The sequence below is a fragment of the Mus caroli genome, chromosome 1 (assembly GCF_900094665.2).
Source record: "Mus caroli chromosome 1, CAROLI_EIJ_v1.1, whole genome shotgun sequence".
In the NCBI taxonomy this organism is placed as follows: domain Eukaryota; kingdom Metazoa; phylum Chordata; class Mammalia; order Rodentia; family Muridae; genus Mus; species Mus caroli.
This window is the reverse complement of record NC_034570.1, coordinates 59130633-59143101: the sequence shown is the minus strand read 5'-3', so window position 1 is coordinate 59143101 and position 12469 is coordinate 59130633. Positions and strand designations below refer to the sequence as shown.

The 12469-nt window shown below is 37.9% G+C and overlaps 1 protein-coding gene across 9 annotated transcripts in view; it reads right to left on the bottom strand.

The window, feature by feature from the left end:
* Positions 1-12469, bottom strand: part of Pikfyve (phosphoinositide kinase, FYVE-type zinc finger containing) — a 90435-nt gene that overhangs the window by 73797 nt on the left and 4169 nt on the right. For 5 of the 9 annotated variants that reach the window (XM_029476064.1, XM_029476086.1, XM_029476091.1 and 2 more), the window contains exons 3-7: positions 11663-11812; positions 11391-11426; positions 8188-8306; positions 6816-6987; positions 773-980 (exon numbers count right to left, since the gene is read on the bottom strand). In XM_029476064.1, coding sequence (XP_029331924.1) covers positions 773-980; positions 6816-6987; positions 8188-8306; positions 11391-11426; positions 11663-11812 — 685 coding nt within the window. The remainder of the gene's footprint in view (positions 1-772; positions 981-6815; positions 6988-8187; positions 8307-11390; positions 11427-11662; positions 11813-12469) is intronic. The other 4 variants (XM_029476073.1, XM_029476096.1, XM_021160793.2 and 1 more) reach the window with 2 other exon arrangements.

The following is a 12469-nucleotide window of genomic DNA, read 5'->3' as shown; positions in this document are numbered from 1 at the left end:
AAAAAAAAAAAAAAAAAAAAAAGAAGTAGCTAAGAAAACTACTCACTAAAAAACATTAGTTAAATTGTGTGTGGTGGCACAAGCCTTTATTCCAGCACTTGTGAGGCAGAGACAAGTGCATCTCTGTGAGTTAGAGGCCAGTCTGGTCTACAGAGTGAGTTCCAGGATACCTGGGACTATATAGAGACCCTGTCTCAGTCTCAAAAAAAAAGAATAGTGAATATTCTAAATTCATTAGAAATTATATGTAAGATGATTTCACTAAAGAAATTTTCAGAAACTGATGAACCTAATATTCTAGTATAAATAATTCTAGTTAACTTGTAAAGAGGTGTGTATATCTACAATCTGCCAGCAAAGCATCTTCAGATAGAAACATGTCAAAAACTTCTTTTGAAGAAAAAAACCTAACTGAAATTGCAAACAAATCCAAATTTTAGAGGACTGCTCTCCTTTCTCAAAGAAGACTACACTAGGAATATTAGTATCAATGACTTCTATTGCCTGTTCAACAAATATTGTAAGAATCATGCACATGCAAGCATTTGTTTTTGGTTTCAATAGGAGAATAGTAAATAATAAAGGTATAAAAACTCTCTTCTTACGCACTTCTATTTGAATGTTGTTAATATGATCATTATCCATTAACATCTATGATTCTTCTCTGGAAAAGACAGTAAATTTGCAGGTAACAAAAAGAAATTCTAATGAAAAAGGTCACAGGACTAAGCATTTTTCAAGTTGAAATCAAATTATATTCACGTTACAGTACCTTTGCCAGGCTAAATCATCCTCTAAGAATATGTTACGACTGGCTTTTCTACTCCCAACAGGTGTCCGAGGTTCGCTTGGATCAAGTATAGACACAGAGCAAGTTGAATCTGAAAGAGCATTCAAGTCTTCCCCAATGGAATTACTGTCTGTGGAATGAGCATAACTTAAGGCTATTTTCCTACAGTAGGTGCATGCTCGGAGGTCTCCTAGGAGGAAGAGTAATAAGGAAATACATTACTTAATGAAAGACTTTAAATCTGTGTTAATATGTACCTTAATAAAAGGAGTATCTTCAACTAAAGGCTATCAAAAAGACATTTTAAGAAAGTGAAAACCTTGGCTCTGCTGTACATGTTAGATTATTGCAATAAATTCATCCAAGCATCCCGATTACTTCAAATATCTGTACTAGGTTTAAAACAAATGACCCAGTAATAGTAACATAAAACATGGCTGTAAGAATATTTTTTTCAAAATTGTATTCAAGCAATAAGGGGTCTATCAGAGTTAATGGATCCTATTTCTCATTAGGGTGTGGCTCAACCCTTAGCATACACCTTTAATACCTCTGACTGGAATACAGACACAGCCTTAGTGTTATTCACTTTTAATCTCAAACAATGAAGGTAAATTTAGTTTGTAGAAGGAAGCACCCATGTTTGAAAGTGATGTCTAATTGAGTGGTAGAAAAAGGGACGAGTCAGAGAAAGATTTGACAGAATGGGATATGCCTAACTCTCATGAGAAGAGAGATGAAAGGGAAGCTACTTAAGGGAGAGGCAGACAGCAGAGGAGGAAGAGGGTACAGTACAGGAATACTGGAGAACAGTGCAGTAGAGTTGAGAGGGAGAGTAGGACAGAGAGAGAGGAGGAGAAGGAGGCTGTTTTACTAGAGGTTTAAAGAGACGGATTGAAGAGAGAACAGATTAGACAAAGGCAAAAACACATCAACCAAGAAAATGAGAAGGAGCCAGAAAATTAGAAAAGATTGCTATTTAGTTTGAGGCCAAGCAGATCAATTCAGAGGCAGAGAGAAAAGCCAGGTTGAGTAAGTCAGCTGGAAGAGGAGTTTGACCAGAACAGCTGAGCCGAACCAACCAGCTAGAGTGCAGAAAGAACCAGGAAAGGGTGAATTTAGTCAGAAGCAAGTGTCAGAGGCTAAAAACATTCTAGGGCTAGCTAAGACTGTAGAGTAGAAACACCCAGGTCTAGGCCTAGGTTAGCAGACAGAAGCAGTAAGCTCAGACAACAATTTCAACCAGAGAATAAAAGTTACTTTTACAAGAGCCCTCTTTCAATGAAAAGAGATTTCTTCCATATACTAAGTAACCAACACACCAGAAGCAACTTGTTCTCCCTGTAGGGAGGAAAGAATAGTAATGTCTCTATAATGAAGCCCTGAAGAATGGTCTCCAGAAGAGTGCATTTTTTTAATTAAAAAAAAACTTCTGGGGGCTGGAGAGATGGCTCAGTGGTTAAGAGCACCAACTGCTCTTTGGAAGGTCCTGAGTTCAAATCCCAGCAACCACATGGTGGCTCACAACCATCTGTAATGAGATCTGATGCCTTCTTCTGGTGCATCTGAAGATAGCTACAGTGTACTTAGATATAATAATAAATAAATCTTTTAAAAAATCTATTTAAAAAAAAAAAACTTCTGAGAATTACATAGATGAGTACTGTATTTACATCAGTTCCAATTCTCCCTCTCCCCACTTCATCCCATGCCCCCCAACTCCCTTCAATTTTATGAGCTATTCTTTAATTGTTTTCTCTCTCTCTCTCTCTCTCTCTCTCTCTCTCACACACACACACACACACACACACACACACACACACACACACGGAGCCCAATGTAGCGGGTATTGTTCATATGTATTTAGAGCTGAACGTCTGAGATTGGATAACCTATCTCAGGGCCTGTCTCTGGAGAAGACTGATTCCCCTCTCTCAGCAGCCATGTAGCTAGCTCTAGGCACAGGGTCTTGTAGGATTTCCTCTATCGACTAGCAGTATACAGTTTTTTAAAACTAATGGAAAAGGGTCTTACATACAATATGATATATAGGATTAAAACTAAAAGAAAGTTCATAGTGAACTAAAAACGCAATGTTCTAGCTAAGAGTGTGCTCAGTGATAGAGTGCTTGCCTAGAACACTGACTTCAATCCCTAACACCACAGAAATAGTTCCTAGGAAGACAAACAGAGTTTCTTAATATTTCTAAACCTATTTTTTATGATACAATCCTGTCCTAAAGTAAGTTTCATTTCTACCCTATTGTTACATAACATTGTTTGGTGTGACTCCATAACAATTTGGTGTGCTAAGAGGCAAAATACACCATGTACCACATGACTTTTCAGTTAACAACAGGCCACACATACACAGGCAGTTTTGTGAGATTATAATAGGGCTGAAATGGGGCCTGGTACAACAGTCATCATAATGTATAGGGTAGCATATTATTCACATTTTTGCTGAGGCTGATTTAAATAAGTTTACTGATCTGTAAGTCACTAAACCATAAGACATATAATCATAAAAACTGAATCATGAATAAAAATAACACTTGATGATAAGCAACCAAGTCACTAGTTTTTATCTTTACTATGTTATACTTTTGATCATTTCTTTTCTAATATTTAAAAAAAATACTGTTTTGAGGGGCCATAATGGTATTTGGCAGGCTACACAAGCACAGCCTGGGCAATATATTGACAATATCTTAAAAGAGAGCATGGTAGCACACACCTGCTATGTAGAGGCAGGAAAATAAGGTCTTCTGGTAGGTGCAGACAAAAGGATAAGGCCTTCAGGACTAGCCTGGGAGGTACGACACTGGGGTTAAACATTGAGAGGAAGGTGCATGTTCTTCAGTGAACAAAAGCTTTGTGGTCAGGTTTGGCTGTTCTTTACTTGATAATTTTAATTCTAATAATAAGGAGACCATTTCCTGCCATTACAGAATTTATAGTTCAATGGAGGTTACTCCTAAGTATTCTCTATGATACAATCTCACGCAAGGACAAAAGTTCCTAGGGATACATTTCTGGAACTTAGCCCACTACTTAATAACAAGGCTATATTTATTTTTAACTGTTAACTAAAAGGCATGTTATTAAATAATTCTACCTCAATTATACCTTATCATTAATATAAAAATGTAAAGTGATACACAAAATTTCTGAAAGCTCAATATACTATGTTTTACCATAAATTACTACCAAGTCTACTAAACTGCCTTTTATTGTCTCATTTTAAAGTAACTGTTATAGTCAGGGGTGGTGGTACATGCCTCTAATACCAGAACTCAGGAGGCAGAGGCAGGAGAATGTCTGTGAGTTTGAGACCAGCCTGGTCTACAAAGCATGTCCAAGACAGCCAGGGCTCTGTTACACAGAGAAACCCTGCCCCCTGGCCCCTCCCCCCCCCAACGAAACTATTATATAATTCTGTTTTATCAAAAATAAAATGTCACTAGTTTACTAATTTCTAAGATAGCAGTTTAGCAGATGAAATGTTTCTAAAACTCAGTAAAGAAAACTATATCATTTTGATCAGGACTCAATAAACAGTAACAAAACAAAGTAACCTTCAGTCTAGAATAAATAAAAGTGCTATGATAATCACTGCCACTTACCAAAACTGCACCACATTAAGGAAGTGAAATTACTATCTGAGGAAAGACCTTCAATTTTCACCACAGCAAAGGCTAGGTTAGACCATAAAGGATAAACTCCCTTAAGAAGTCAACCATTAAGAATAACATTATCAAACCAAGAAACAGAGCCAAACCTCACCACTCCTCTCATTCCATGAAGAATGCTGTGCTTAAAAGCATGTGCGACCACATTAGTCCAACCCACTGATTTTTCTATGTATTAAAATTCTAGGTATGCTATATTTATTTAGGATCTAAGTGTGCAATTGTATCCAAAATACATTTTCCATCTGCAAGAGCTAAACTTAAAGGTTCAATTTGCCTAAAGAAATTTTTGGTCAAACACCAGAGTTGAAGCTCATTTGGTTTTGTTGTTTTCCCAGTGTAATTAACAAACACTATAGCTATCTTTAAATACAGCAGATTACCATACATAGTATGACTCTCATCAAATCAGCTGAGGCCTCAAGTACAAAGATTAAAGTTTCCAAAAGCAAGAGAACTCTGTCTCAGCACTGCACCCTGCTGATTAACTCTGGTAACTTCGGACTGCACAAGCACTAGAGTTGATTCCTTGACTATAGATAAACCTACCCACTGGTTCCACTTCTGTAGAGACAACTAACAGATACAGATGCAGTGTAAGAGAGTCAGTGCAAGAACAGTTTTACAGACACAATAGCTTAGGGGTAAGTTTTCAGAATTGGCTCTGAGATTTCTGAAATTGGTTCTGTAATTACATTCAACTTAAACCATTAACGAAAGGGCTGGAGAGATGGCTCAGTGGTTAAGAGCATTTGTTGCTCTTAAAGAGGATCTAGATTCAATTCCCAGCACCATCTGTGACTCCAATTCCAGGGGATCCAATGCCCTCTTCTGACTTCTGTGAACACACTAGGTACACAACTGGTACACACACATAACTTGCAACACACACACACACAAAAATAATAAAACACAAAATAACTCTTAAAAGAAAATTTAAAAAAATAAAACCATTTGTATTTCTAATAGTACCAAGAAGACCGAGAGAAGTGATAAGGCAACAGAAAAATAGAAGGCAATAATTCCGGATATTCTTAATTGAATACTGACAGTGCTTAGGTTAATACCTGACAAACCTGTCAAACTAACAAGTATGAGATTAGCTCATTGCTCCTAAATGTAGAACACAAAGTACAAAAAAGGGTGAGCTTAACTTCCTGTTACCTTGGTGCTTGCTAAGATGCCAAGAGTCTCAAACTGCAAGGAGGTGAACAAGAACAGAGTAAAGGAAGAGAGCTGCCTATAAAGGCTGACAACAATCAGTGGGACACACCCTGTGTGATCAAACGAGCACACAAGCAAGAAAAGTAAATTCAAGATAGGGAAAAAGTAATAGTAAAAGACTATTGGTTAAAAAAAATAATTTTAGCCGGGCGTTGTGGCGCACGCCTTTAATCCCAGCACTCGGGAGGCAGAGGCAGGCAGATTTCTGAGTTTGAGGCCAGCCTGGTCTACAAAGTGAGTTCCAGGACAGCCAGGGCTACACAGAGAAACCCTGTCTNAAAAAAAAAAAAAAAANAAANAATAATAATAATAATTTTAAAAGATATGGTCATAATCTAACTGGAAAATTTTGAAATTATAAACTCTATAGCATCTTAGATTAAAAATAAAGAATAAGGAAGACCTTTATAATAACTAAAATAACATGAGAAACATGTTAAGCACATTCTTGAACTGAGGACATAACTCTGTGGACAGTGATTTCCTTAATGCAAAAGGCTCTGGATTTGATACCCACAACCATAAACAAACAAACAAATAAGAAAATAAACTTTAAACTCTAGGGTGCTGAAGTCCCTGTGCACCCAGCACTTGCATGACTATGATGGGAAGAGTGGACAGTCGAGACTAGTTACAAAGCAAAACCAGTCCTACCTTCCATTCCCCAGTCACTGCACAAATCCATCCCCCATGGTTCAGTGTCCTTAAACTCTCTCCATTACCAGAACTTCACTATATTCCCAATGAATGTAATACAAGTGGAATACAATTTGCCAAAGTATACTATCATGTAAGTCAAGTCAACCTTTACTTTGTGAATAAAAACTCTACAGAAACATAAATTAAAAAACTATATTATCTTATCTAATAATCGTGAATGCTACTTTAGATTTTTATATAATAGCTATATTTTTACTCTAGTTACTTATAAACATCACCTCCTTTATTACTCAAGCATAAAGTTCTTAAAATCAAAGCTATCTCTTTCTCACTATTATACCTTATAGATAGAAAACCCAAAATAAAAAATGTCTAAAATATTAGCCTTCTATTTAACTATTTCATAACTTGACTTTTAAATATAACAACTATCAAGGAAATGCATTTACCTGTATAGCCCATAAATTTTCCAGGGATTTCTTGATTACAACAACGACTGCAGAAAATCTGCCCACACAGTCTGCAATGGTGTCTGCGCCTAAATGTTGTAAACTTTTCACTGCAGTCATAGCACTCTTTACACTGGCTATCTGGCATCCAATATTGCTTCAGGTCACTGTCCTATAACAACAAAAATGTGTGGTGTGAGGGCTTCTTAAAAATAAAGAGTATTAAGATGCAATGACAAAAGAAATCTTAGAAGGTGTCTTTTGCAGATGACAAACTAGTTCTAAAATTCAGATGGAATGCAAAAGATTAAAATGACCACGACAGAGCTGGTGGTGGTGCACGCCTTTAATCCCAGCACTTCGGAGGCAGATCTCTGAGTTCTGGGCCAGCAGAGTGAGTGAGTTACAGGACAGCCAAGGCTACACAGAGAAACCCTGTCCCAGGAGAGAGAGAGAGAGAGAGAGAGAGAGAGAGAGAGAGAGAGAGAGAGAAGAGAGAGAGAGAGAAAAGAGGGAGAGAAAAGAGAGAGAGAAAAGAGAGAAAAGAGAAGAGAAGAGAAGAGAAGAGAAGAGAAGAGAAGAGAAGAGAAGAGAGAACAAGACAATGTTAAAGAAAATTTAGACTTAAATCACCCACTCTCAGAACTCAGGCTAAAGCTACAGTAACTTTAGACAGAGTATTAGTAAAAGGACAGACAAAATGGAACTATAATACAGGAAAGAGTGGCCTGGGCATGGTGGCGAACGCCTTTAATCCCAGCACTTGGGAGGCAGAGGCAGGCAAATTTCTGAGTTCGAGGCCAGCCTGGTCTACAAAGTGAGTTCCAGGACAGCCGGAGCTACACAGAGAAACCCTGTCTNCAGAGGCAGGCAAATTTCTGAGTTCGAGGCCAGCCTGGTCTACAAAGTGAGTTCCAGGACAGCCGGAGCTACACAGAGAAACCCTGTCTAGAAAAAAAAAAAAAAAAAAAAAAAAAGGAAAGAGTGGCCTGCTTGCAAGTCTACTAACTTATAATGAGTTATTTAATGTAACCACTGAAAGAAGGGCTATGTAAAAGCAATGTGCTAGGTTCACTAGTCACTGAAAGGGACAAAAGGAAGCTAGAACCATATTTATGAACAAAAATAATAAAGCTTGCTGATGAATATGTACAAACCTTGGCTAATAGACTAACACCAAAACAAAATATAAAAAAGACAAGGAAGAAAAATTAGACTACACAAAAAATAAAACAAATTAAGAATTTATGTATAAAACTCTGGTATTCACAATCAGAGGAAGTAATAAACTTTGACTTAAGTGACAGTATGCCATGGCATGAGCTCCATAAGTGATTAATAAAAAAAATCTCCCAAGGCCTCTCTACAATACCTGGCTTTTTCCTTCCATGATTTCTTTGAGGCGTTTCAATACTGTGCTGAGGCTTCGAAGCTGAACAGCTGTACGTGGGTCATGACCTCCACAGGCTGGTTCTGCTTTCCTTCTGGAGTCTGAGTCAGATATTTTTAAAAAGAAAATAATTGTTTTCATAGTTTTAGTAACTATATCAAGCTGTGTGTGTGTAATATAATACAAATTATCCCCATTGTTAGCAGACATGTGTTCTCCCAGCCATTAATACTGAGAATTAAAACTAACTTTTATCAAAAATAAGTTGTTGTTGAAAGTATGCATTACATATAAACCACTATTTTACATGTATTAACTGCTATGTAAGAACTATATGGAAAAACGGATGGTTTTGATGTTTGAAGTGGAAGCATCACTTACATGTTCAGAATTCACTAACGATTTCTTGCACACTTAATTCCCAACCAAATAAATAATAAACACCTCATAGACATTGAGCAGAAGAAAAAGTAATTCCAGAGAGTTAATCTAACTTGGTCCCAAAAGTCAAATAGGTAAGCAATAGGACCAAACTGTCAGTTCTATAGCAGATCATCAGAAAGAAACTTGACAGACAACCCTCCATAGATCCCAGCAGGCTTTACAGGACATCCAGGGCTTTTTAACAAAATATGACCAATGAAGCCAAAGCATCAGCCTGACTATCCCACACCCACACCCATACCCACCACCTCCTCAATCCTGCAATTCCACACTGGAAGAGATCATTTGCACTTGAAAACCAACATGAAAGTAAATATATTAATAATAAAACAAGCCCATATTTTAGCTTTGTAACCAGAATGAAACATGAAACTACCATAGTTGTTACCTATTCTTATTTTAGATGAAAATCACAAGCGAAGTTTCTATTTATTACTGGCTACGGCAGTTTCAAAATCTCAGGTTAAAGTGGCTTGACCAAATCCTTATTAATTAAAGCACATTAACCTAATAACCTGTGGAGTCTCCCTAATTTACATAATTCCTCCACTTCTCAGTTTTACTTCCCAAGGTTTCAGTTATCCTCAGTCACATAGTCTGAAAATATTAACATTTGTTGAGAGAAACAGATCTCAATCACATGACCTGATTATACTGCTACACTAGTTTAGTGACATTACTAATGTCACTAGATTACTGACATCAATCTCTTGGCCAAATTTATGAATTAATTTATCATAGGTTTCAATGTATACTGACAAAAACATCATGTTCTATGGCTTTGAAACTGCCTCTGGCTCTAGTCATCTACTTGAGATCTAAAAGGTATCTTCTATAAGGTAATTTACTATCAAATGGAAATATCCCACCCTGAATCTATCTATTTACTAGTTTCCTACTAGGCATTTTTATTCGGTTGGGAGGGGAGAAAATAGGGATTTCAAAGAGAGAGCGATGTATAAATCCAAACGCTTCACAATTTCTTAAGGCAGTTAGTTAAATCACTAAAATAACACCTCATCCAAACCGCACCTATCTTAGCTGCAGCATGTATCTCAGATGTGCTGTGCTAACATGCATTACAGCTAAATTTTTCTTGAATCTCAAACAATGATTAAAAAACAGTCTCCATGATTATAAGTCCTAAAAGGAGACAGAAAGCTGTAAGAATCATAATGGCAGTGATGCCTGGCACCACCAAAATAAATTGTAAAGTTCTTTGCACTTAGCTGCATGGAAGAGAAAGGTATCAATATTCTCCTCCACTGGGAAAGAATGAACAGTTAGACCCTGATTGATCTCAGTGAAAGAAAAGAGATCAATGCTCTTAGACACAATAACGTGAGCTACTGTTTTGTAAAATGGATGCTAGAAAAATCAAGTAACTTCCCTAAGAACTTCCCAATCTATAGAATTACAGCTAAGGAAAAAAATGTATTTGACTAAGCAAGCATTCGAAAACTTCTTAAGTTCAAAGGCCTCCAAGGTAAAGGCCAAGAATTGGACTCGATTAGACAGTAGGGAATGTGGGAGCCACACTGAAGGAGAAAAGCTCTGCTTATGCTCGTTTATCATACAATAAAAGCAAATTTAGGCAAACTACAACTCTGCAATCCCTAGCAGGCTGGATTCTAGTCCAATTCCTCCATTTTAAGAAATTCAGACTGATATTTGGCCTATTTTTCCTCCCTCTGCAGCAAAGGATAGCTTGGCATTGTGTGAAAAACTAAACAGAGTTCAGCAAGGAAAAGAAAAGGAAAGCTTTCAGGCAACAGTGTTTTAATTCAGCATGGAACTTAGTCAGAACATACTTAAATATAGCACAGTGTTTCCTTGGGTCAGGTTCTGTTGCTATGATTCATTTTTTCTACTTAAGATAGGATCTCATTGTGTATCCTACACTGGCCTGGAACCTGCTAGTATTTTCTGGCTGGCTTGAATTTGCAATTCTCCTGCCTCATCCTCCTAAGCCATGTGTCAGGTTTAAAAGCTAAGAGAAGTTTAATAAGGTTGAGGTTAAACTTGAATAATCTGGGATGAAAGAAAATCTTCTGCTTCCATCTCCCAACTCTCCCTTTCAAAATGATATAACCTGGGCTGAGGGGGCTGCCCTAGGAAATATGTGGGGGTGACACAGCCAGCTCATTCAAGCCATTCAACAAAAACGCCTCTTCTACTAGCTTCTTCCTCCTTCTTTCGGAAAGAAAGACCTCAACAAGCAGTAAAATATCCTTCTGCTAACCACCATGATACAACTATCATTCATTCACCCAAGGATCTCCTGGAAGTGAACGGCCACAGAGGACGGATATGGGGTTTAGGGATAAGTGATTCCCAATGGACCACCTCTCCTCTCTATGGAATCACTGCCTCTCCACTTCTATCACCTAGAGGTGACCAAACCACTTCACCGAGTATAACAACCTAACAAATAAAACCTAAACCGCCTGTAGACCCTCAGCTAAACACAGATTCCCAGCCCACACCCATCAGAAAAGCATGGGAATGCATGAGGTGATGATGTAGCACCACAAGATGGAGAACAAGCAGGCAAGCGGGACAGTGTATCCACAGTGTATCCAGCCACACTGACAGTGTGAAGCCCAACAAAGACAAAGGCCAGCAGCAATCAGCAGCCCACCAATGGAGTTTGACAGTGTTCTGCAGCCAGCGGCATGCACATCACACTTCGTTAGCATCCAAAAATAAGTGCAGAATCCATCTATAAAGTTGGAACTAACCTGTGCTCTCCTGAGGATGTGGCAAAGTGTTCTCTGCTGAAACCCAAGCAAGTAATTAATCAAAATACAATCAAGACATCAGTGCTTGCATAATCAAAATTTAATGACATGATGAACTTTTCAACAACTGAAAAGTTTTATCACATAAGTAAATTTTATTTATTCTGAAGGGTACTTGACTGTTCCAAGTAACAGAAACATTAATTCAGCATATCACCTAGAAAGCACAAAGATGAAAATTCACACACAAAGCGAAATAATTGCTGTTTTACCTAACACTGAAGAGCGCCGGTGGAGCTCCTCATTAAGCTGTTTTTTATAAGGTACAGGCGACCTCACAGACTGTGTTCTTGAAGGGATCTGAGGGCTGGCCCAACTTGAACTCGGAGACTGCTGCTCTCCTTGGCCCCCTTCTCCCCGCTCTGTGACAAAGGGAATTTGGTATTACTTGAAAAACTAAGGCTCAGAGTTCAACAAGGTGACAGATAAGATCCTTCAGACAATATTCAAGTATTATATTCATGACTGAGCATGTAACACTCTTGCAAAGGACCCTAGTTCAGATCCCAACACCTATGTCAGGCAGCTCATAATCACCTGTAACCAAGCCTCTTCTCATCTCCGCAGGTACTCACACACATGTGCATAAGATACATGCATACACATAACTGAAAATAAAATTAATATTTTAATTTTTAAATATTTTAAAGAAAAAGTAAAAAACCAGAATGAAAAGCTGGGCGGTGGTGGCGCACGCCTTTAATCTCAACACTTGGGAGGCAGAGGCAGGTGGATTTCTGAGTTCGAGGCCAGCCTGGTCTACATAGTGAGTTCCAGGACAGCCAGGGCTATACAGAGAAACCCTGTCTCGAAAAACCAAAAAAAAAAAAAAAAATCCAGAATGAAATTCCATTTCAACAGTCACACATTTTGTGTACATGAACTGTGTGTTTTGCTTTTCGTTTGTAAGTTTGTGAACATACTAAAGGAAGCAACACAAGCCTCACATAAGACCTTGACCTTTTTGATCAGTGTATGGGAGAGTTCTCTTTATATTACTGAGACAGTGTCCAGCATAC